Source organism: Nomascus leucogenys, chromosome 11 (genome assembly GCF_006542625.1).
Source record: "Nomascus leucogenys isolate Asia chromosome 11, Asia_NLE_v1, whole genome shotgun sequence".
NCBI classification, from domain to species: domain Eukaryota; kingdom Metazoa; phylum Chordata; class Mammalia; order Primates; family Hylobatidae; genus Nomascus; species Nomascus leucogenys.
In genome coordinates, this window is record NC_044391.1 from 105,454,995 (window position 1) to 105,479,384 (window position 24,390).

At 51.7% G+C, this 24,390-nt stretch overlaps 1 protein-coding gene and 1 non-coding gene across 19 annotated transcripts; both read left to right on the forward strand.

Moving 5' to 3' along the window:
• Positions 1 to 3,445: 3,445 nt before the first annotated feature.
• On the forward strand, positions 3,446 to 24,316 carry EIF4G1 (eukaryotic translation initiation factor 4 gamma 1). 18 transcript variants are annotated; one of them, XM_030822901.1, is made up of 34 exons: positions 3,505 to 3,625; positions 4,440 to 4,496; positions 4,714 to 4,807; positions 5,097 to 5,183; positions 5,678 to 5,698; positions 6,278 to 6,454; positions 6,668 to 6,767; positions 8,636 to 8,748; positions 9,576 to 9,668; positions 9,873 to 9,939; positions 10,228 to 11,037; positions 11,296 to 11,384; positions 11,478 to 11,664; positions 11,756 to 11,889; positions 12,018 to 12,176; positions 12,343 to 12,531; positions 12,718 to 12,915; positions 13,138 to 13,284; positions 13,811 to 14,047; positions 14,200 to 14,304; positions 14,411 to 14,570; positions 14,782 to 14,882; positions 15,436 to 15,538; positions 15,790 to 15,892; positions 16,124 to 16,356; positions 16,493 to 16,611; positions 16,737 to 16,909; positions 17,562 to 17,687; positions 17,840 to 17,921; positions 20,211 to 20,309; positions 20,417 to 20,551; positions 20,673 to 20,754; positions 20,891 to 21,031; positions 23,688 to 24,316. In XM_030822901.1, exons 3-34 carry the CDS (start codon positions 4,748 to 4,750, stop codon positions 23,867 to 23,869), a joined length of 4,812 nt encoding a protein of 1,603 aa, XP_030678761.1. In that variant the 5' UTR covers positions 3,505 to 3,625; positions 4,440 to 4,496; positions 4,714 to 4,747; the 3' UTR covers positions 23,870 to 24,316. The 18 variants fall into 18 exon arrangements, with proteins under 18 accessions (XP_030678765.1, XP_030678766.1, XP_030678771.1 ...); XM_030822910.1 differs by having other exon boundaries at positions 5,037 to 5,183; positions 23,688 to 24,016; XM_030822904.1 differs by having other exon boundaries at positions 3,557 to 3,625; positions 12,346 to 12,531; positions 23,688 to 24,315.
• Positions 14,627 to 14,702, forward strand: LOC115837424. The gene has a single exon (XR_004032468.1). It is a non-coding gene; the product is annotated as a small nucleolar RNA SNORD66 (small nucleolar RNA).
• Positions 24,317 to 24,390: the final 74 nt, after the last annotated feature.

Consider the following 24,390-nt stretch of genomic DNA (forward strand, 5'->3'; position numbering starts at 1 on the left):
TGTGTTGCCCATGCTGGTCTCGATCTCTTGGCCTCAAGGGATCCTTCCGCCTCAGCCTCCCAAAGTGTTGGGATAACAGGCATGAGCCAGTGTGCCTGGCTATTCATTTATTTATTTATTTATTTTGAGACAGAGTCTTGCTCACTGCAGCCTTGGCGTCGGGGGTTCAAGAGACTGTCCTGCCTCAGCCTCCTGAGTAGCTGGGAGCACAGGCATGCACTACCATGCCCTGCTAATTTTTGTATTTTTAGTAGAGACGGGGTTTCACCATGTTGGCCAGGATGGTCTCGATCTGACCTTGTGATCCACCTGCCTCGGCCTCCCAAAGTGCTGGGATTACAGGTGTGAGCCACCACACCTGGCCCAGTTATTTTATTACTAAATTTTTTTAGAGACGAAGTTTCACTTTGTGGCCCAGGCTGGAGTGCAGTGGCATGATCCTGGCTCACTGCAGCTTTGAACTTCTAGGCTTAAGTGATCCTCCCACATCAGCCTCTCAGGTAGCTGGGATTACAGGCATGGGACATCAGCAATTTTGGATTGAGTCATCTTGGCAGCCTGTATAAAACGGTTGAAACAGGACTAAAGAAGCCCTGTTGAACCCCTTTATGGTCCTGCCATAATCTTCAAATTAGCATGTGTGATGTGATGAGCTTCTGTTATATAATGTGGATATAGTAGTTGCCTTACCTGATTTCCAGTGGTGGTGATGTTAAAATAAAAGGTGATTTGTAAACTAAAAAGAATAATTCTCTCCCAAATTGTGATTTAGGTGATTGTGCTTTAGAATAAGACAGTTTCATAGTGGCTTTTAACCTTTCACCTTTAGTTCTTCATTCATCAGTGAATAGCAATGGAGCCTTACTCTGCATCAGACATTAGTCTAATTTATCGGGATGCAAATACAGAAAAAAAATCCTGTGCTCAAAAAGTTTAATGAAATGATGAAAACAATTGTGATTGATTCTTACCAGGGTGTGAATAAGGTACCCTGGTATTACTGAGATGGGGCCTAAGTGCCTGGGGCAATCAGGGGGGACTTTGAGGAAGCTTATATGCTTAGAGGAAGATAAGTTTGTACAGAGGAAGAGGGCAGAATATAGCTAAGGGAGTAGCAAAGGCAAGAAGGAGGAAAAGCTGTTTTCAGAAACTTACCGATAATTTGGTTTGGCTAAATGTATAGGGGCCAGGGAAAAGGGTGGTAGGAGATACAGCTGGAAAATTCAGGCTCAGACCAGGTTTACAAGAGCTTTGTTGTGCTAAGAATTTGACAGTGTCTTTCAACGGGGCCCATTGAATGAGAGCAGAAAAGTGACATGATCAGCTATCTGGGTGAGAAAGCTAAATCTGGAGGACAGGAGAGCAGGCAAGAAAATGAATGCTTGAACTAAGGCAGTTGAAATGGGGACATAGGGAAGGGTAGAATAGTTATTTTTTAAAAGATAAGATCAATAGGACTTGATTTTGATCCAAATACCAGTAGGACCTGGTGTCTGATTAGATGTAGTGTGTGGATGGAGAAGGAATATAGGATGAATCCCAGATTTTCAGGTTAGGCACTATCCATTATGTAAGCAACAATGTATTTGGGGGTCTTGATTGAGTAGGGAAAGCTAACAAACTCTGGCCAGGTAATAAGTATCAGAGTCTGGATGAAAACCCAAGCTATCTGACCTGTGGATTTGGCTCTAGATGATGGTCCCTTCTGGCCTCTGTCAGCTTTTTCTTTTCTTTTTTTTTTTTTTTTTGAGATGGAGTTTCACTCATGTTGCCCAGGCTGGCATGCAATGGCAGGATCTCAGCTCACCGCAACCTCCGCCTCCCGGGTTCAAGCAATTCTCCTGCCTCAGCCTCCTGAGTAGCTGGGATTATAGGCATGCGCAACCATGCCTGGCTAATTTTTGTATATTTTTAGTAGAGGTGGGGTTTCTCCATGTTGGTCAGGTTGGTCTCAAACTCCCAATCTCAGGTGATCCGCCTGCCTCAGCCTCCCAAAATGCTGGGATTACAGGCGTGAGCCACTGCCCCCGACCGGCTGTCAGTTTTAAGATTACTTCTCTTCTGTCCTTATTCTTCCATCCTTACGCTTTTGTCCCTCTGTGGGAGTGTCTGCTCTTTTTATATTTTATTTCATTTATTTATTTATTTGAAAGAGTCTCACTCTGTTGCCCAGGCTGGAGTGCAGTTGTGATCTCAGGTCACTGCAGCCTCCAACTCACAGGTTCAAGCGATTCTCCTGCCTTAGCCTCTCCACTAGCCGGGACTACAGGTGCTTGCCACCACATCTGGCTGGTTTTTCTATTTATAGTAGAGATGAGGTTTCACCATGTTGGCCAGGGTGGTCTCGAACTCCTGACTTCAGGTGATCTGCCCCCCCTTGGCCTCCCAAAGTGCTGGAATTACAAGCGTGAGCCACCGTGACTGCCTTTATTTTTTTTTTATTTTTTATTTTTTGAGACAGAGTCTCACTGTCATCCAGGCTGGAGTGCAGTGGCGCAATCTCGGCTCACTGCAACCTCTGCCTCCCGGGTTCAAGCAGTTTTCTGCCTCTGCCTCCTGAGTGGCTGGGACTACAGGCACGCGCCACCAGACCCGTCTACTTTTTTGTATTTTAGTAGAGATGGGGTTTCACCATGTTAGCCAGGATGGTCTAGATCTCCTGACCCCGTGATCCGCCCGCCTCGGCCTCCCAAAGTGCTGGGATTACAGGCGTGAGCCACCGCGCCCGGCCCATGATCTTTTTAAACTACAAATCTCATACTACTTGCCTAGCCTAGTTAGAATGTTTCTATCCTTTTAATTTCCTTTGTTATTGGCCTTTCAATGACCTAATCTAAATTATTTTCAAAGCCTGCATAATTCGTATTGTATCACGATTTACTTAGGCAGGACCGAGTCTTTAATTTCTTTTTTTTTTTTTTTTTTGAGATGGAGTCTCACCCTGTCGCCAGGCTAGGCTAGAGTGCAGTGGCACAATCTCCGCCCACTGCAACTTCTGCCTCCCGGGCTCAAGCAATTCTCCTGCCTCAGCCTCCCAAGTAGCTGGGACTACAGGTGCGCCACCACGCCCTGCTAATTTTTGTATTTTTAGTAAAGACAGGATTTCACCATGTTGGCCAGGATGGTCTCGATCTCTTGACCTCGTGATCCGCCCACCTCGGCCTCCCAAAGTACTGGGATTAAGGCGTGAGCCACCGCTCCCGGATTTTTTTTTTTTTTTTTTTTTGCCGAGTCTTTGATTTCAGTTTCTCAGCCCCCAACCAGCACTTCGCCTTGTACTTAGCATGCACTCAATAAATGGTTGCTTGAAGTATGAATGAACTAAAGAATCGCGGAACAGAGAGAAACACAGAGGGGAATCGGTCTGGGAGTTTCAAAGTTCGGGAAGGGACACGGGGGCGGGCTGTAGCTGTCATGTGACGGGGCGGGGCAAATCCCATGTGCTCGGCGGCGCAGATCGCCCGGCGCGGCTCCGCCTCCTGCGCCGGTCACGTGGGGGCGCCGGCTGCGCCTGCGGAGAAGCGGTGGCCGCCGAGCGGGATCTGTGCGGGGAGCCGGAAATGGTTGTGGACTACGTCTGTGCGGCTGCGTGGGGCTCGGCCGCGCGGACTGAAGGAGACTGAAGGTAAAGCCGCCATGTCCGGGCCCGACCCGGCCCCCCCACCCCCTCCCCCCGCATCCGCCGCCATCCGGGCCGGGACCGGCCACCCTGCGCCGCCGCCCTGGCGCCCTGGCCCCGCGGCCCGAGCGCGGGCCCCGGCCCGCCAGGGTCCCGATCCCCGGCCCACGTGTGCCTGGCCCGGCCCGGCCTGGCTGCTGGGTGGGGGTGGGGAGCGCAGGGCCGGACTATGCGGGCCCCGCGGGCTGGTAGGGCGCCGGGTTCGTCGCTCCGAAATGCCACCTCGGCCTGACCCGAGGAGGCCCGGCAGCCCACGGGCGCAGGCACCACGGCTCCCGGCCCGCCGCCCCCTCCCCCCTTCGCGGCCGGGCCGCCGGGAAGTGACACGTTGTTCTTTGGCACTGGCCCGCGCTGCGCAGGGAGGGCGCAGGGGAGGGAGGCGGTGGCGGCGGGCAGGGAGGAGCCCCCGGCCCCGCCCGCCCTCCGGGCCGACCCTCACTTGCCTGAAACCGGCTCCTCGACGGCCGCCGCCCGCCTGGCCTTTTAGGGCCTGACTCCTGCCCTTCCTGGCCTACACTCCTGGGCGGCGGCAGGCCTAGCTTCTGGCCCAGTGCGGGTTCCCCGGCGGCAGGCGTACCTTGTGTGCCCCTGGGCCAGGCCCGAACCCGGTGTCCCCGGGTGGGGGGTGGGGACACCACGGCCGAAGCAGCTAGCTCCTTTCGTGATCCGGGAGCCTGGTGCCAGCGAGACCTGGAATTTCCGGTCTGGTTGGTCTTGGGCCCCGCGGAGCCAGGTTGATACCCTCACCTCCCAACCCCAGGCCCTCGGATGCCCAGAACCTGTAGGCCGCACCGTGGACTTATTCTTAATCGAGGGGGTGAGTGAGGGGACTGTTTCAGTAGGTCAGGGGTTGGTTGGAAGTGATGCGGGTTTGACAGCATGTTGGTGGGGACAGGCTGTATCTTTTCTGCTTCACCCTCTTGGCATCTCTGGGACTCCGTATGGGACCTAGCCCTTGCATCAACCCTTTCACCGCCCCATTTGCCTTAAGCTTGGGTCCCTTCCTCTTCCTGAGCGCCACTCTTTCCTAACAGGTGCTGGGGGGACCCTGATGTGGCACCAAATGAAATGAACAAAGCTCCACAGTCCACAGGCCCCCCACCCGCCCCATCCCCCGGACTCCCACAGGTAATTAGGGAGGAATTAGCAGGGGTGGGGGTGGGGGAGACCAGGCAGTCGGGCAGGAACAGGTTCCAGCCTCTGGATTTTCCTACCCCCATCTGTGTCAGGGCAAAGTGCAGCCGCCTGCTGCCAAATTGAGACAGGGCCCCTGGGCTGTCCCCGGGGGCTGTCACGGGGAGGGGGTATGTGGATTGTTAAGGCTCTTGCCGCAGATCTGCTCCCCTTATTTCACCAGCTTGGGTTTCTGCCCCACCTGGGCTTCCCCTCTTGCTGAACTCTGGTCTCCCCTCTTCAGCCAGCGTTTCCCCCGGGGCAGACAGCGCCGGTGGTGTTCAGTACGCCACAAGCGACACAAATGAACACGCCTTCTCAGCCCCGCCAGGTGAGGGGCTGTGGGGAGGGGAGTAGGGAACCTGGGTGGGAGCAGTGGAAAGCTTTGGCCAGTTTAGGTCTAGGATGGAAACTGGAGGCCCCGTACCTGGCCTTAATCCTCTGTGTTCTTTCATTCGGCTCTGCGCCTTGCCCTGTTGATTACTTATGGTGGCTGGTCCCATGGATAGTATGTTGTCAATGAGGGTGGCATTACCGGGATCCTAGTGCCTCTGAGAATTGGGGGCAGTGCTTTGGGCCCTGCTGCCAACTCTTGCTTTCCTATTTGCTCCTTTTACCGGAGGCTGCCATTGCTCTATTGCTTTCTCTGCTTTCTCTTTGGACTGTGGTGAGGTAAACACTCCAGCTGGTCCTTGCCTTTCTCTGTTCCCCAACTTCTTCCTTACTAAGTGGGAGGATTCTTGTCCTGTCCTATTGCCTTCATTCCCTCCCCCCGCCATCACCTTGGGGGTAATTCTCTTCTTTCCTGTCCCCATGTGCTCTCAGGGAGGATTCAGGTCTCTGCAGGTAATACCCGTTTCCTAACCCTGGACAGTCTTCTGGTCTCATCCTTACCCTCGGCCCTAGTCAGGGGCTAGACATAGGGAATGGGGATCTTCAGGGTGGTGACTTGTTTGGTGTCCAGGTTCTCAGTTGGAGGTCGAGTGATGCATGTTAGGGGCTACATCTTGAAGAACGCGCATCTGGGGACTGGGATGCTGTTGCATGTTATGGTTAGCTCCTCATTACATGCTGGTGGAGCAGTGCATGCTGGGGGTATGTTGCCTGAAAGGGCCTTACTTAGGCATGGTGCATCTCGGTGTTAGGAAGCCTCTGCAGAGGGGTAATTTGGTAGAGGTGACGTGCGTATGCATGGCAGTGAGAGAGTAAATCTCTACAGGATGCAAAGTGTACATCTGAATTTGGAGGGCGTGTGTGTGTACAAGAAGCCGCTTAGCCATTTGGTCAAGTGGTCTTGTAAGGATTGGTCTCCATGTTCTAAAGCCCACAGTACTTCTTTCCAGGCTATAGAGACATTGTGGAGTGGCTATTTTTTGTCCACTTCCTCCTCTTTACAATGCCAACTGCTTTCCTCCCTCCTGACAGCACTTCTACCCTAGCCGGGCCCAGCCCCCGAGCAGTGCAGCCTCCCGAGTGCAGAGTGCAGCCCCTGCCCGCCCTGGCCCAGCTGCCCATGTCTACCCTGCTGGATCCCAAGTAATGATGATCCCTTCCCAGATCTCCTACCCAGCCTCCCAGGGGGCCTACTACATCCCTGGACAGGTGAGGCTGGGGGCTTGGAGCCTAGAAGCCACAGACCCATATACCTCTCACTTCCCTCCCCCTGACCCTCCAGTTCCATTGCTTTTCCAGAGGTGGGACTTCCTTCTGGTCATTGTCCAGAGTTGGCCTGGCTTGTCTTGACCTACGTTCTTTTTGGAGTCTGATATGGAACTCATAGCTCCCTCAACTCCTTCTCTCCCCCTCCCCCACCAGGGGCGTTCCACATATGTTGTCCCGACACAGCAGTACCCCGTGCAGCCAGGAGCCCCAGGCTTCTATCCAGGTGCAAGCCCTACAGAATTTGGGACCTACGGTAAGCAGGGGAGGGAGTCAGAGGTGAGAACAAGCCCAAGGGAGCGTCTAAATTCATCTGCTGATTTCTAAAGCAGAAGACCCTTCCCAGGCTTGGCTTCTGGTCTAAAAATGATAAGGTTAATAGGCGGTAGGAATTGGTGCTTAATATTTAACTGGTGTTGATTGTGGGGAGAAAATTTGATTTTATTGCCAGGAGAGTTAGAGTCTTCCCCACATCAGGGAATGTTAGGATCAGGCACCAGCCTGAGAGCCTGTTAGTAGGCTTTCCGTGTGACACTTCTTCCACGGTTGGGAGCCCATGTAATGCAAATTTGGGAGGTTTTTGTAGCTATTTTTTATTTATATTCTATGGAAGGATTAGTCTGTTCTTTATGGCAGTGGCTTCCAAGTTTTTTGATCACCTATCAGGAAAAGTTTTGAGTATGAATCTCTCATACATGTATGTTTTTGTTTATATGTATGCAAAATTTAAACAAATACACTTGTGCTTGTCAAAAACAAACAAGTGGAATTTAGGGATGAAATTAAAGAATGTGCCCTGGCCGGGCGAGGGATCTTGCTTGTAATTCCAGCACTTTGGGAATCAGGAGGACTGCTTAAGGCCAGGAGTTTGAGACCAGCCTGGGAAACATAGTGAGACCCCATCTCTATTTTAAAATTTAAGGGGGGGCTGAGCACAGTGGCTCACGCCTGTAGTCCCAGCACTTTGGGAGGCTGAGACAGGCGGATCACTTGAGGTCAGGAGTTCGAGACCAGCCTGGCCAACATAGTGAAGCTCCGTCTCTACTAAATTTTATTATTATTTTACTTTTCTTTTTGAGACAGTCTCGCTCTGTCACCCAGGCTGGAATGTAGTGGCACAGTCTTGGCTCTCTGCAGCCTCTGCCTCCCATGTTCAAGTGATTTTCCTGCCTCAGCCTCCCAAGTAGCTGGGATTACAGGCGTGTGCCACCACACCCAGCTAATTTTTGTATTTTTAGTAGAGACGGTGTTTCAACATGTTGACCAGGCTGGTCTCGAACTCCTGGCCTGAAGTGATACCTATCTCAGCCTCCCAAAGTGCTGAGATTATAGGCATGAGCCACCACGCCTGGCCCCATCTCAACTAAAAATACAAAAATTAGTCGGGCTTGGTGATGCACTCTTGTCATCCCAGCTATTCGGGAGGCTGAGGCAGGAGGATCGCTTGAACCCGGGACGTGGAGATTGCAGTGAACCAAGATTGTGCCACTGTATTCCAGCCTGGGCAATAGAGTGAGACTCCGTCTCAAAAAAAAAAAAAAAAATTAAGGGGAAAAAAAGAACTCACTCCACTTTGGAGATAGTTTGCTTTAAGGAATTAATTTTTTTTCATCTTGAGCCTAGTTCATAATGTTACTTTGTTTATTTGCCCCTTTGTAAAGGGCTGAAGACAGGAACTAGACTCAAGTTAAATGGAACAGGGTTGGCAAATCTTTTTCTCTCATTACCAGCCAAAGACCTGGTTCTGTTTCAGGTTCAGAGTATGTGTGTACATGTTGATAGCGGGTGGGGTACACACACGAGAGTAATTTGTACGGTGGAAGGACAGACATAAGTCCTCCTGGTCGCTGGTGTGTGGTGGGGAAAGAGTGCCTGCCTACGAGGGGTGTGTGTGTGTGTGTGTGTGTGTGTGTGTGTGTCAGTGTTAGGAATTCTTGTAAACGCAGTTCAGACTGGTTCCCCAGCTTTGACAGACACCTAATTCCCTGGGGGAGGAGGGCAGGGCAGGGCAAGGGGCCGGCTGTGGGTGGTGAGAGGTTTTGGGGTGGGAGGTGTCAGGCAGGCATTAGTATATGGTTGGGCCCTGACGCTACCACCATTCTTCTCCGTCCCCCCTCCCCCAAGCTGGCGCCTACTATCCAGCCCAAGGGGTGCAGCAGTTTCCCACTGGCGTGGCCCCCGCCCCAGTTTTGATGAACCAGCCACCCCAGATTGCTCCCAAGAGGGAGCGTAAGACGGTGAGTAGCAGTGAGGGGCTCCGGGACATCTGGGAAGGGGAGAATCAAGGTCAGGTGCTGCTGGGACATTGTGCTGGAAAGAGCAGTGACTTGAGGAGGAAGGAGCTGAGAGTGGGCAGAGAATGGGGTCTGTGGAGTGCTCAGGTTCTTTGTAAGATACTATGATTTCAGCATAGAAGCAGGTCATGGGAAGACTGAAGTGGCTAGTGAGGAAGTTCCTGCGAGACCTGGGTGCTGGGGGGTCGGAAGAACTATGCTTGGTTTTGGGTTTCTGGTGGCTTGCCTTGGAAATGGTTTGTTTTCTGTGGCCCCAGCCCCCATTCCCCCCTGCCCCCCAGTCCTGGAAGCTCTCAAGGCCTCCGCCTCTGCTCAGTCCTCAAGCCCTGGGCGTGGTGCCCAGAATAGGGTGCCAGAGCTGGGGAAGCCGCTGAGTCACCCTGGCTCCACCTACTGGATCTGGGCCCTGCCCCCAGAGATCAGGCACACTAGCCACAAGTGAGCCGATTGGGTGCTAGATGGGGGTCCTGGGCCCCAGGGTGTGCAGCCACTGACTTGGGGACTGCTGGTGGGGTAGGGATGAGGGAGGGAGGGGCATTGTGATGTACAGGGCTGCTCTGTGAGGTCAAGGGTCTCTTAAGGGTGGGAGCTGGGGCACGGACTACGAGAGCCGCCAGATGGGCTGAAAATGGAACTCAAGGGGTTTCTGGCACTTACCTACCTGCTTCCCAGTGGGGGGTGGGGAGTTGGCCCAGAGTCTTAAGATTGGGGCAGGGCGGAGAGGTGGGCTCTTCCTGCTTCCCACTCATCCTATGGCTTTCTTTCCCCAGATCCGAATTCGAGATCCAAACCAAGGAGGAAAGGATATCACGGAGGAGATCATGTCTGGGGCCCGCACTGCCTCCACACCCACCCCTCCCCAGGTACCGTCTGCTTTTCGAGTGGCACCCTGGCTGGGATGTCTGTTCTGCCCTGGACTCCCAAGTCCCTGGATCTTTTCTTTCAACTAAGGGATTTATTTCCCTGCTTTCCTGGATTTCTAGGCAGAGCTAAAGTAGAAATGGCTCTAGTAAAGAAGGGTTGTGGGACTCTTCAGTGCAAACTTGGTAACCCTTTGTGTCCTGCAGACGGGAGGCGGTCTGGAGCCTCAAGCTAATGGGGAGACGCCCCAGGTTGCTGTCATTGTCCGGCCAGGTAAGTAAGCGGGTGGGACGGAGCTTTTATGGGGAAAGGGAATGTTAACAGTTTAAATGCTGAGGTGGTGGAGTGACTTGAACTGGGTACCAGAGAATGATGACTTAGATTTCAGGTTGTGGGATTTTGAGGGTGAATTGGGTTTTGGATGAAAGTGGAAGTATAGCTTAGGTGGGAGAAGATGATGAGGGGGTATTAAGTTGGGAATGCCTTGGCTGGAGGGTGGGGAGGAACAACAGCAGTGAAGCACTTGCCTTTAGTCGCTCATTCTTCCTTCCTATGGTGCAGATGACCGGTCACAGGGAGCAATCATTGCGGACCGGCCAGGGCTGCCTGGCCCAGAGCATAGCCCTTCAGAATCCCAGCCTTCATCACCTTCTCCGACCCCATCACCATCTCCAGTCTTGGAACCGGGGTCTGAGCCTAATCTCGCAGTCCTCTCTATTCCTGGGGACACTATGACAACTATACAAATGTCTGTAGAAGAATCAACTCCCATCTCCCGTGAAACTGGGGAGCCATATCGCCTCTCTCCAGAACCCACTCCTCTTGCTGAACCCATACTGGAAGTAGAAGTGACACTTAGCAAACCGGTTCCAGAATCTGAGTTCTCTTCCAGTCCTCTCCAGGCTCCCACCACTTTGGCATCTCACACAGTGGAAATTCATGAGCCTAATGGCATGGTCCCATCTGAAGATATGGAACCAGAGGTGGAGTCAAGCCCAGAGCTTGCTCCTCCCCCAGCTTGCCCCTCCGAATCGCCTGTGCCCATTGCACCAACTGCCCAACCTGAGGAACTGCTCAACGGAGCCCCCTCGCCACCAGCTGTGGACTTAAGCCCAGTCAGTGAGCCAGAGGAGCAGACCAAGGAGGTGACAGCATCAGTGGCGCCCCCCACCATCCCCTCTGCTACTCCAGCTATGGCTCCTTCAGCTACTTCCCCAGCTCAGGAGGAGGAAATGGAAGAAGAAGAAGAAGAGGAAGAAGAAGCAGGAGAAGCTGAGAGTGAGAAAGGAGGAGAGGAACTACTCCCCCCAGAGAGTACCCCTGTTCCAGCCAACTTGTCTCAGAATTTAGAGGCAGCAGCAGCCACTCAAGGTAAGGTGTGGTTGGACGGTAGAGGTAGGGCGGGCTAGGGGATATGGTTCCTTGCCCTCCTTGATGACCTCCCATTTTTGCCATGTTTCTGGGTCCCTGCAATGGAATCTAAGAACTAGATTAAGGACTTTTAAGCCTAAAGAGGGTGATGCAAAGGGGAAATATTGTACTTTGCCTGCTTTTTATTTCCCAGGGATTAAGGGTACCCCTTAAATTATAGGCAAAGATCCATGCTTTTATTTATTTATTTTTAATTAGTGGCAGTATCTGTGCCAAAGAGGAGACGGAAAATTAAGGAGCTAAATAAGAAGGAGGCTGTTGGAGACCTTCTGGATGCCTTCAAGGAGGTAAGGGAGCAGAAAACGGGAGGGGAGAGGGCCAAGTTGAGGTATGGAACAGTGGTCATTCTGCAACCAAAACTGGATGTTCTGTTGTTCTAGGCGAACCCAGCAGTACCAGAGGTGGAAAATCAGCCTCCTGCAGGCAGCAATACAGGCCCAGAGTCTGAGGGCAGCAGTGTGCCCCCACGTCCCGAGGAAGCAGATGAGACCTGGGACTCAAAGGAAGACAAAATTCACAATGCTGAGAACATCCAGCCCGGGGAACAGAAGTATGAATATAAGTCAGGTATGCTGAAGAAAGGGGTCAAGAATGGCTTGGGTTTTCTTATTAGGGCCAGAGGAGGCAGTATGATTGCTTCATTCTGTTTTCCTTGTAGATCAGTGGAAGCCTCTAAACCTAGAGGAGAAAAAACGTTACGACCGTGAGTTCCTGCTTGGTTTTCAGTTCATCTTTGCCAGTATGCAGAAGCCAGAGGGATTGCCCCATATCAGTGATGTGGTGCTGGACAAGGTTAGTGGCTTGAGTTGGGGAGGGGACAATAAGTTTGTGCTGGATGGATTGGGGAGGAGCCTGAGGTCCTGAAAGAGTAGTCAACTGCCCTAGCCTGCTTCTGAGACCTTTTTCTGTCTTCTTTGCAGGCCAATAAAACACCACTGCGGCCACTGGATCCCACTAGACTACAAGGCATAAATTGTGGCCCAGACTTCACTCCATCCTTTGCCAACCTTGGCCGGACAACCCTTAGCACCCGTGGGCCCCCAAGGGGTGGGCCAGGTGGGGAGCTGCCCCGAGGGCCGGTGAGTGGGGCTGGGTAAAGGGGCAGGTGAGCAAGGAGTGGGAGTGGATGATTCGCTTGTGTCTCAGTGCTAGCGGGGAGGGGTTTGCCCTGGAGGCGTGTAGTAGTGGTGTCACATATTGCGCTGACTAGTTTCATGTCCCCTCTTGTCTTCATCCCTTGCTTAGCAGGCTGGCCTGGGACCCCGGCGCTCTCAGCAGGGCGCCCGAAAAGAACCACGCAAGATCATTGCCACGGTGTTAATGACCGAAGATATAAAACTGAACAAAGCAGAGAAAGCCTGGAAACCCAGCAGCAAGCGGACGGCGGCTGATAAGGATCGAGGGGAAGAGGATGCTGATGGCAGCAAAACCCAGGTACTGACAAGTCCTGCTTTTGGTCTCTCTCCATTTCTTCTCCAGGTCTGCCATCTGTGCCCTCTTTGCTTCTTTTTGTCCTTATCACTAGCATCTGTCATGCATAAGTCCCCACCACCCCCTCCTGTCCCTCGCAACAGCCTGTTCTGAGACCCTCACTGGAACTCTTGTCTCTTCTCCCTCCAGGACCTGTTCCGCAGGGTGCGCTCCATCCTGAATAAACTGACACCCCAGATGTTCCAGCAGCTGATGAAGCAAGTGACGCAGCTGGCCATCGACACCGAGGAACGCCTCAAAGGGGTCATTGACCTCATTTTTGAGAAGGCCATTTCAGAGCCCAACTTCTCTGTGGCCTATGCCAACATGTGCCGCTGCCTCATGGCGGTTAGTTTCCACTGGGTTCTAAATCTTATGGTCTAGTTGCCCATTTCTATTCCCAAGACTCCTTGAGTCCAGCTTCTTGGTTCCCCTCCAACTTGTGCCTCTTCCAGCTGGAAGGAGGCAGAGCTGGGGCCAGAGATCTTCCTGGGTCAGGTAGTTAAAGGCTCTTGGAGGGCCTTCCCTGCCCAGGACTGGTCTGAGTGTGACATTCTGTCTGCCCTACAGCTGAAAGTGCCCACTACGGAAAAGCCAACAGTGACTGTGAACTTCCGAAAGCTGTTGTTGAATCGATGTCAGAAGGAGTTTGAGAAAGACAAAGATGATGATGAGGTTTTTGAGAAGAAGCAAAAAGAGATGGATGAAGCTGCTACGGTGAGAGAAAACCCACTATCGATTCCATACCCCAATTACCTCCTTCCCTTACCCAGATGCTACTCAGCTGTAGAATTTGGAATGGAGATAGTGGTGTCTTGGGGATTTCTCTGGCTCAGGACTTTTTTTTCCTTTTTGATACAGTCTTGCTCTGTCACCCAGGCTGGAGTGCCGTGGTGTGATCTTGGCTAGCCTCCACCTCCCGAGTTCAAGTGATTCTCCTCCCTCAGCCTCCCAAGTAGCTGGGATTACAGGCATGTGCCACCATACCTGGCTAATTTTTTTGTATTTTTAGTAGAGACGGGGTTTTACCATGTTGGCCAAGCTGGTCTCAAACTCCTGACCTCAAGTGATCAGCCTGCCTCAGCCTCCCAAATTGATGGGATTACAGGCGTGAGCCACTATGCCCAGCCAGCCTGCCTCAGGACTGAGTGCTTATTGCTAGGTTTGGATATCCAGGTAGAAAAGGGTTTTAGCCGAGTGGCTGGTTATCTTTTTGACACAATCCCTATCCCGTGAATGGCAGGCAGAGGAACGAGGACGCCTGAAGGAAGAGCTGGAAGAGGCTCGGGACATAGCCCGGCGACGCTCTTTAGGGAATATCAAGTTTATTGGAGAGTTGTTCAAGCTGAAGATGTTAACAGAGGCAATAATGCATGACTGTGTGGTCAAACTGCTTAAGAACCATGATGAAGAGTCCCTTGAGTGCCTTTGTCGTCTGCTCACCACCATTGGCAAAGACCTGGACTTTGAAAAAGCCAAGGTAGAGGTCCTTGCATCTGGAGGAGGATGGGCTGAAACATGTGGGGCTCACTGAGCCCACAGTGATGGGGCGGAAGGCCTGAGGAGGGGTGGGGCCTGCAGTTATAGGTGAGACATGAGAAGTTCCTGGTCTGATGCCTTTCTCCTCCCTAGCCCCGAATGGATCAGTATTTCAACCAGATGGAAAAAATCATTAAAGAAAAGAAGACGTCATCCCGCATCCGCTTTATGCTGCAGGACGTGCTGGATCTGCGAGGGGTGTGTGTCCCCCTCCTCCCCACTGCCAGCCTGCTGCCTCCAGTTTCTGACACTGCCTTGTCTAGCCTTCCCTGACATCATCGTGACTGGCCCTCTGTCTCCACAGAGCAATTGGGTGCCACGCCGAGGGGATCAGGGTCCCAAGACCATTGACCAGATCCATAAGGAGGCTGAGATGGAAGAACATCGAGAGCACATCAAAGTGCAGCAGCTCATGGCCAAGGGCAGTGACAAGCGTCGGGGTGGTCCTCCAGGCCCGCCCATCAGTGAGTTCCAGGCTGGGATTGAGAAGGGAGCAGTGAAGGGACCGGGAGGTTATACTTTCCTCTGATGACTTCCTGTTAGTGCCACGTGTCTGGGCCACTGAGACCCCATGATGGAACTGAGGATCTGAGGAAGGGAGGCTGGGGGTGGCCCAGGGGGAAGGGGCTGCTAGGATTTATTCATTATTCCAGTATGCCCCTCTTTTTGTGTCAGGCCGTGGACTTCCACTTGTGGATGATGGTGGCTGGAACACAGTACCCATCAGCAAAGGTAGCCGCCCCATTGACACCTCACGACTCACCAAGATCACCAAGGTAGGGGTGTGTGTGGGAGTGGGTGATTTAGCTCAGGTTTAGATCTTAGTCCCCTCACTTTTCTAAGGTTGAGAAGGTGACAGCTGAATGTTTCCTTTTAGACTAACTGGTTGGATTGCTAGAGACAGGCCTGCCAGCTGTAGAGGGAGGGTGGTACTTCCATTAGTCTGGACCAGTGTTTGGCAAACACACACACACACGTGCCAGATCCAGCTCATTCATACATCCCAGGACCCAGTAGTGGTTTTTACATTTTAAAGTTGTGAAAAATCAAAAAGTGAACGGTAATTTATGCTGTGGAAATTAAATGTAAATGTCAGTGTCCATGAAGTTTTATTGGAACATAGTCACAGCCATGCCTTTATCATCCACAGCTGGTTTCATGCTACTGTGGCAGAATTGAGTAGTTGCAATAGAGACTGGCCCTTTATTAAAAAAGATTTTCTGACCCCTGGACTGGGCCATTCACTACCTGTTTGGCTGCATATGGTGGTGCTGGCCAAGGGACTCAGCCGAGTTAGACTTACGATTCCACTCCCCTTTTCTTCTTCAGCCTGGCTCCATCGATTCTAACAACCAGCTCTTTGCACCTGGAGGGCGACTGAGCTGGGGCAAGGGCAGCAGCGGAGGCTCAGGAGCCAAGCCCTCAGACGCAGGTATGGAGGCAGTGTCAGGAGCTGGGTGGTTATCCATCAGAGCTCCCTTGAGGACAGAGCCTTTTCTGTTAGGGAGGCCCTCAGTACAAGGTGGTTAGGCAATGCAGGCAATAGAGGAGGTTTGTATTGTGGTTCCAGGGATTGAACTGCTTTACTTTTGGGACTGGGACCAAGTGTCCTAAACTGGCAAGTAGGGGATAAAATGCAGGAAAGGAGAAAAATATTTTAATACGGATTTTCTGCATCCCTAGCATCAGAAGCTGCTCGCCCAGCTACTAGTACTTTGAATCGCTTCTCGGCCCTTCAACAAGCGGTACCCACAGAAAGCACAGATAATAGACGTGTGGTGCAGAGGTGAGGTTTCCTGGACATCTTTGTTATTCACACTGGGGGTACCATGATTGGGTTCTGGTTGTTGCCATAGGATGGAAATTCTTCATACCTGTCCCGGTTGGAGCCCTTGGGTTAGATTGGGGCATATTCGTTATGCCAAGAACAAGGCCCAACAGTTGCTCAGCATGTTGTGTAATTACATAAGTGCCTGGGCAGTGCAAGTGTGTGAAAATGTGTCTGTCTGTCTTTCAGGAGTAGCTTGAGCCGAGAACGAGGCGAGAAAGCTGGAGACCGAGGAGACCGCCTAGAGCGGAGTGAACGAGGAGGGGACCGTGGGGACCGGCTTGATCGTGCGCGGACACCTGCTACCAAGCGGAGCTTCAGCAAGGAAGTGGAGGAGCGGAGTAGAGAACGGCCCTCCCAGCCCGAGGGGCTGCGCAAGGCAGCTAGCCTCACGGAGGATCGGGACCGTGGGCGGGATGCCGGTGAGAGTCTGGGAGAGGAATGGAGGGCAAGGCGTTGGCTGCCTTGGGACTAGCTGGTCCCCAGCTTTTTGAAAGCTCCGAATCTTGTTGCTGGGAAGACTGAAAAGTCCCTCTAATCTGTGTTCTCTTCCCACAGTGAAGCGAGAAGCTGCCCTACCGCCAGTGAGCCCCCCAAAGGAGGCTCTCTCTGAGGAGGAGTTAGAGAAGAAATCCAAGGCTATCATTGAGGAATACCTCCATCTCAATGACATGAAAGTAGGCAGTGGGAGCGGCATGTGATTGAGGAGTGGGCAGGGAGGGATCATGCTGGCAGGCATAGGGGTGCGGGGTCTGGGTCAGACAGTGACTGGTCTCTTCCTGCTGTGCCCTGCACCCCTCAGGAGGCAGTCCAGTGTGTGCAGGAGCTGGCCTCACCCTCCTTGCTCTTCATCTTTGTACGGCATGGTGTCGAGTCTACGCTGGAGCGCAGTGCCATTGCTCGTGAGCATATGGGGCAGCTGTTGCACCAGCTGCTCTGTGCTGGACACCTGTCTACTGCTCAGTACTACCAAGGGTATGACTGGCTTCTCTGGGCGTCCTACTTATACAGACCCACAATTTTCTATCTCCTTTTTGGGACCCTTGAAACCTTGCATAAGAGTATAGGTTCCCTGGCTGGGTGCGGTGGCTCACACCTGTAATCCCAGCACTTTGGGAGGCCAAGGTGGGTTGGATTCCTAGAGGATCACGTGAGGTTGGGAGTTCTAGACCAGCCTGGCCAACATGGTGAAACCCTGTGTCTACTAATAATACAAAAATTAGCCAGGTATGATGGCACAGTAATCCCAGGTACTTGGGGGGCTGAGGCAGGAGAATCGCTGGAACCGGGGAGGTGGAGGTTGCAGTGAGCCGAGATCGTGCCATTGCACTCCAGCCTGGGTGACAAAAGCAAAACTGTGTCTCAAAAAAAAAAAAAAAAAAAAAAAAAAGAACAAAAAAAAAGCAGTGTAGGTTCCTTGACCATCCTGGTCAACATAACTTTGGGGGGTTAAGGGGGGTGAAAACAATCTAAGGACACAGAGGTGGCCTTAGCTTGAGATAATTGTCCCCATGTCTAGAAAATGTTCCCAGGGGTTCCATAGTTGATCCCTTAGCCATGCCATGTTGCCACAGAAGGAGAGTGGGGACCTGGCCTAGAATGTCTTGTCTTTGAATTCCCTTTGCAGGCTGTATGAAATCTTGGAATTGGCTGAGGACATGGAAATTGACATCCCCCACGTGTGGCTCTACCTAGCGGAACTGGTAACACCCATTCTGCAGGAAGGTGGGGTGCCCATGGGGGAGCTGTTCAGGTAAGTTCTCCTGGGTGGAATTCAGGGGAGGTAAAGACCAGAGGAAAGGTGGTAGGGAAATGGCTGGGCTGGATACCCTGGTTTGGAGGGAGATGGAGTAGTGGCGAGAGAACTGTGGAGGCTGTCAGCATTAGGTTTTTCTCTTCTTGTAGGGAGATTACAAAGCCTCTGAGACCGCTGGGCAAAGCTGCTTCCCTGTTGCTGGAGATCCTGGGCCTCCTGTGCAAAAGCATGGTGAGTGAGGGCCAGGAGTCCAGAGATGCCTCCCATGGGGTGGTTTTGGCTGTTTGCTGTGGCCCTGAAGCTTCATGGTCCATTAGTGGAGTGGAGTGATGGTGATGGCAGGATTGTGTTGGTACCTGGGAGAGGAAATACTGAGGTGGGCCATCTCCCGCACACCAGTTCCTATCATGAGTTCTGGCCAAGACTGGAGGAGAATGGCAGTCTAAGACCCTAGGCCCGTGATTGATGCGTTTATTTATTCATTCATTGAACTAGGGTTTTGTTGATGATCATTTGTCATATACTAAGCACTAGGGATACAGCAATGAATAAAGCACAAGAAACAAGTTGGTAGAGAAAAAAGAAGAAATGGGCCGGGCGCAGTGGCTCACGCCTGTAATCCCAGCACTTTGGGAGGCCGACGTGGGTGGATCATGAAGTCAGGAGTTCAAGACCAGTGTGGCCAATATGGTGAAACCCCATCTCTACTAAAAACACAAAAATTAGCTGGGCGTGGTGGCAGGCGCCTGTAATCCCAGCTACTCAGGAGGCTGAGGCAGGAGAATCACTTGACCCGGGAGGCAGAGGTAGCAGTGAGCCAAGATTGTGCCAATGCACTCCAGCCTGGGAAACAGAGCAAGACTCTGTCTCCAAAAAAGAAAAAAGAAATGACAGCTTGATAAAAACAACAGTAAAGCATGACATAAAACAGTTGAAATAGAGTGGAGTATCTTAAGTACTGTGGGGTTGCAAAGGAATATTTGACAATATTCGTGACAGGAGGATTTCAGGGTGCTGAAGCCGCTTTGTGAAAGTTAATTGGTAACTAGTGAATATAAAGGCAAAAAGATGGGGAAAGGTAAGTTGAGTGTGGTACTTTGTGGAAGTGAGAAGTTGGGGTGAGTGCGTGCAGTTTGAAGAGTTCAGCCATCTGGAACCTGGAGGAATCACACTTGGGATTTAAAGGAATTGTTATGTCAACATCATTTAATTCTTTTAAATAGACATGTACCGGGACTAGTTGTTGTTGTTTTTTAACAACAAATAAGCATATTGAACTATTTGTGTATTTTATCCACTCCAAGGTGCCATAGATTATGAGTGCCATAGATTATAAGACATTCTTGATGCGCTGTTAAGAAAGAAAAGACTGGACCGGGCGTGGTAATCCCAGCACTTTGGGAGGTCAAGGCGGATCACGTGAGGTCAGGAGTTGGAAACCAGCCTGGCCAACATGATGAAACCCTGTATCTACTAAAAATACAAAAAAATTAGCTGGACATGGTGGTGTGCACCTGTAGTCCCAGCTACTTGGGAGGCTGAGGCAGGAGAATTGCTTGAACCCAGGAGGGGGAGGTTGCAGTAAGCCAAGATTGTGCCACTGCACTCCAGCCTGGGCGACAGAGCAAGACTCCATCTCAAAATAAAAAAAAGATATATATCGGCTGTAAGACAACTTTTAGTTAAAATGTGAAAAAATGGGCATGTTTTAAAATCTGTGAACTGCAGTAATCTTGCTAAGAGCCAGTGCCATTATTCTGTTATAAAGAAAAGAGTGATGTCTTCATAGTCTATTGCCTCTTACAGAAAATGTGCTCAGACTGCTGGTTTTATGAGGATTTTTTATTCGTGTTAGGGATGGGGTATATTTGTGTCTAAGATTTTCTGGGTTTAGGAAACAAGCATACTTGTTAGAAGTTGTCCCTTCCTAGAGGCCCTTACATCATTTTTCCTACCCTAGTGTCATAGCACTGTGGTGGACAAGTTCTCTTTTATTTTATTTTATTATTTTATTTTTTTTGAGACAGAGTCTCGCTGTGTCGCCCAGGCTGGAGTGCAGTGGCACGATCTTGGCTCACTGCAACCCTCGCCTTGGGTTCAAGTGATTCTCCTGCCTCAGCCTCCCGAGTAGCTGGGATTACAGGCACCCACCACCACGCCTGGCTAATTTTTGTATTTTCTGTAGAGACGGGGTTTCACCATGTTGGTCAGGCTGGTCTCCAACTCCTGACCTCAGGTGATCCGCCCACCTCGACCTCTCAGAGTGCTAGGATTACAGGCGTGAGCCACCGCGCCTGGGACAGGCTTATTTATTTGGGTGGTTATTTGACTGACATCTGTGCCCTGCACCAGACTGTAGGAATGGAAGGGCTGTGCCTGTTAGTACTTCTATAGCATCCTTAATGCCTAGCAGGTACCTAGTAGGCTTTCAGTAAATATTTGTTGGATTAATGTGGTAGAGCTGTTGGGTCCTTGGAGAGAGAGAGCTTTGGTAAGTTGGGTTGGTCTTGTGTTTTCCAGGGTCCTAAAAAGGTGGGGACGCTGTGGCGAGAAGCTGGGCTTAGCTGGAAGGAATTTCTACCTGAAGGCCAGGACGTTGGTGCATTCGTCGCTGAACAGGTTTGGGGATGGAGTTGGGTTAATTCTAGTGTTTGAGGCTGGCCAGTCTTCTTTCTTGTCTCACGTTGGCAACCTTAACTCTTAACTGCGGGCCTTTTCCATTGCAGAAGGTGGAGTATACCCTGGGAGAGGAGTCGGAAGCCCCTGGCCAGAGGGCACTCCCGTCTGAGGAGCTAAATAGGCAGCTGGAGAAGCTGCTGAAGGAGGGCAGCAGTAACCAGCGGGTGTTCGACTGGATAGAGGTAGGTTTCTCCTGGATATCGATAAAGGAAAGGTAGTTCTTAGGGTGGGGGTGGGGGCAGCAAGAATGAAGACTGAAGGGCCCAATTCAGAATCTGGGGATCATTTGTTTCTCCCATACAGGCCAACCTGAGTGAGCAGCAGATAGTATCCAACACGTTAGTTCGAGCCCTCATGACGGCTGTCTGCTATTCTGCAATTATTTGTAAGAGGAACCAGGGAGATGGAGGGGCAAGGGTGGGCCTGACAGACAAGTGGAGGGAGGTGGGTGTCAGCCTTGGCCTCCCAGTTCTGAACCGGGGTAAGGGTATATTGCTCCACTCATCCCTGTCTTCTTGTAGTTGAGACTCCCCTCCGAGTGGACGTTGCAGTGCTGAAAGCGCGAGCGAAGCTGCTGCAGAAATACCTGTGTGACGAGCAGAAGGAGCTACAGGCGCTCTATGCCCTCCAGGCCCTTGTAGTGACCTTAGAACAGCCTCCCAGTAAGAGCCAGGCCATGGGGACAGGGGTGGGGTGGAGGGACTGCCAGATAGCAGGGCATGAGACCCTTCATGGAAGGGTCTTAATCCAAGAAAGGTATGTAGTCGTTAGAGAGCAAAATGCCCTCCGGGTTTCATTCCTTCCTCTTAGGTTTGTGTTGTGTTGTTCCTACAAGTGGAAGGAGTTAGACACAGCCTTGAAGGGTAATTGACTGCCTGTTTTGTGCCTAGCCATGTGTTTGATGCCAACAGTGCAGAGGTGATAAATGATAGGATCTTCCCAGTACCGTGTGCCCCCACGGCGTGGCACAGGACTGAAATGCTTTGCTTACCTTGCCTCATGTAGTCCTCACAAATGTTGTTTAGGGTAGATGGCATTACCCCTATTTTCCACATGAGGAGACTGAGGTCTCGTTGAACATGTCTCAGGTTATGCGTTCAGAACATAAGTATGTGTCAGGGCACTGGCATGCTCACAGAGAGGAAGCCAAGCAATTTCCTGTGCTGGCCTGGAGTTAGTACTGGCGTGAGCAATGAGCCTGGGAAGACGGGGTGCTCTCGGAGGGAGGACACCTGGTCTGAGGGGTAATGAGTGGTAATTCGCTCCACGACAACTGGGAAGGGGGGGGAGGGGGAGAATGCTTGAAACGAAGACACTATGTGTGTTCTTTCTACCTATGGTAGGAAGAACTTGACACAGGGAAAAGAACTACTGAAGAAAGGCCAGTGTGGGAGAGCACAGCAACCAGTCCTAAGTGAGGCAAGATGGGGCTGAAGAGAGGGATATGGGCCTGACCACACAGGGCCGGGTGTAAGCCATGGCCAGAGTCTGGGGCTTTAGCCTGAGCGCAAGAAAACGCCTTCGTGGGATTTTAAGCAAGGAATAAAGGAATTTGATTTTGGTTTTTAGATCATCCTGGCAGTAGAGGGAAGAGTGGTTTGGAATGGGGTGGGAGTGGATGTGGCAGTGTTAGCACCAGTGGCTCAGCCTTGCTGGTGATGGTGGAGAGGAGGAGGCAGATCCGGAGATACTTAGGAAATGGAGTTGGCAGCTTTTGGTTACACTGGTCTGGGGAGGGGCCATGAGAGATTAGAAGTCATGGATGACTCCCAGGATGGTTTTTAAATCACAGTGGGTTTAGAGGCCATAGTGTGATGTCATTTGCTGGGGTAGGCAACGGTGAATCAACTTGAGTTGTGGTCCTTGAGTAAGGGAATCAAGAGATGTCAGATCGATAGCTGGGGTATCTGGGTCCTTTTGGAAAAGAAGAGGTCAGGGCAGGAGGCAGCTTTGTGAAATGCCGGCACAGGGTAACTCATGTGCAAGTCATAAGAGGATACGGGCTTGCCTGAGGGAGAGTGATAAGGGCCTGAGATACAGCCCCAAGGACGTGGAGCGGACATATTGGTAGGGACCAAAGGAGGACAGGCCCCTCTGAACCAAGGGCAAAGAAATTTGAGGAGAGGGATGTGGTTGATAATGCTAGATGCTGCTGTGAGCGTTTGTAGGAGCAGGCCTGAAAATGCAGGATGTCTGGAATATAAAAACATAGAGGCCACCCTGGCTAAAACAGTATTTAGTGGGGTAGGGGACAGATTCTGGATCAGAAAGGACTGAGAAATACTTAAGCGAAACAGAAAGAAGGGAAAACATCAAGTGTAGACAAAATATTTTATTAGCTGTAAGATAGTGGTTGCAAACAGGGCTTTTTGTTTTTAGGTGGGAGAAACTTGGGCTTGAAAATACAGGGCAGAGTGCATAATTGATTGGATGGGGTCCCTGGGTGGGTATGCGTGGGATTTGGAGTGTAAGTACGGGTAAGTGAAGGTTCTGCCCTGCTGTGGCCCATTGCTATGGGGTGGGGGTAGCAGGTGACTGTGCCCCTAGGCAGTTTGTGACTTTGAGGCTGGGCATGCCCTGCAGAACATCCTGGCTGGCAGCATCTCATAGATGGCTTAGAAGTGTGTAAGGTTTGGTTTGGAAAGACTGGTAGTGCTTTGTGGGCACTGGGGTGGGTTGTGTTTCAGGGGTTATAGGACATGTGTTTGGGAAGGCCACCCAGCAGCTAGGGGTTGAGGAGAAAGAGGGTCCGAACAGGTGATGCTTGAGTTGAGTCCTGAAGGAACAAGACACGAGGAAGTTTCCGGCAAAGGATATAGCATCCACAAAAGTGTCAAGGCCAGAGAAGGTGTGTATGTACAGGAAATGTGTGGGGAAGGAAGGGAAACTGAGATCAAGAGTTGTCAGGATCTGTTTGGGGGGCAGTGAATGTTTAGGTTACATGTAGGATATATATAGGACTTTATGTATGATATAAAATATATAGGACTTTTAGCGATTTCCTGAATTCAGGAGTACCAATTCTGAATATAGTTTTCTCCATTAAATACATCATGGGCAGAGAGGTTTCAGGCTGCCAAGGTGAGGCCAAGCAAGTTTGTAAGGTTTTTCCAATGGCCAAGTGACTCATTGCTGTGCAGCAGTCTCAGATCATGAGATTAGCATCCTGTCAGAGGCCTAGTCACTCTGGAATGGCCACAAATATCAGGTTGGTGCGTCAGGGCCTTGTTTGAACAGTGGAGCTTGGGAGGGTTCCCTGGGGGTGGGCTGGGGTGGCGGTGGCCAGTCACCTCTAACTGCTGTCCTGCCTGCTTGCAGACCTGCTGCGGATGTTCTTTGATGCGCTATATGACGAGGACGTGGTGAAGGAGGATGCCTTCTACAGTTGGGAGAGTAGCAAGGACCCCGCTGAGCAGCAGGGCAAGGGTGTGGCCCTTAAATCTGTCACAGCCTTCTTCAAGTGGCTCCGTGAGGCAGAGGAGGAGTCTGACCACAACTGAGGGCTGGTGGGGCCGGGGACCTGGAGCCCCATGGACACACAGATGGCCCGGCTAGCCGCCTGGACTGCAGGGGGGCGGCAGCAGCGGCGGTGGCAGTGGGTGCCTGTAGTGTGATGTGTCTGAACTAATAAAGTGGCTGAAGAGGCAGGATGGCTTGGGGCTGCCTGGGGCCCCCCTCCAGGATGCCGCCAGGTGTCCCTCTCCTCCCCCTGGGGCACAGAGATATATTATATATAAAGTCTTGAAATTTGGTGTGTCTTGGGGTGGGGAGGGGCACCAACGCCTGCCCCTGGGGTCCTTTTTTTTATTTTCTGAAAATCACTCTCGGGACTGCCGTCCTCGCTGCTGGGGGCATATGCCCCAGCCCCTGTACCACCCCTGCTGCTGCCTGGGCAGGGGGAAGGGGGGGCACGGTGCCTGTAATTATTAAACATGAATTCAATTAAGCTCACTGCCTTTCTGCTTTATGGCCTGCTCCCTCTAGAGAAGGTGTTTATAGGTGGGGATCCTTCCCAGAGCTG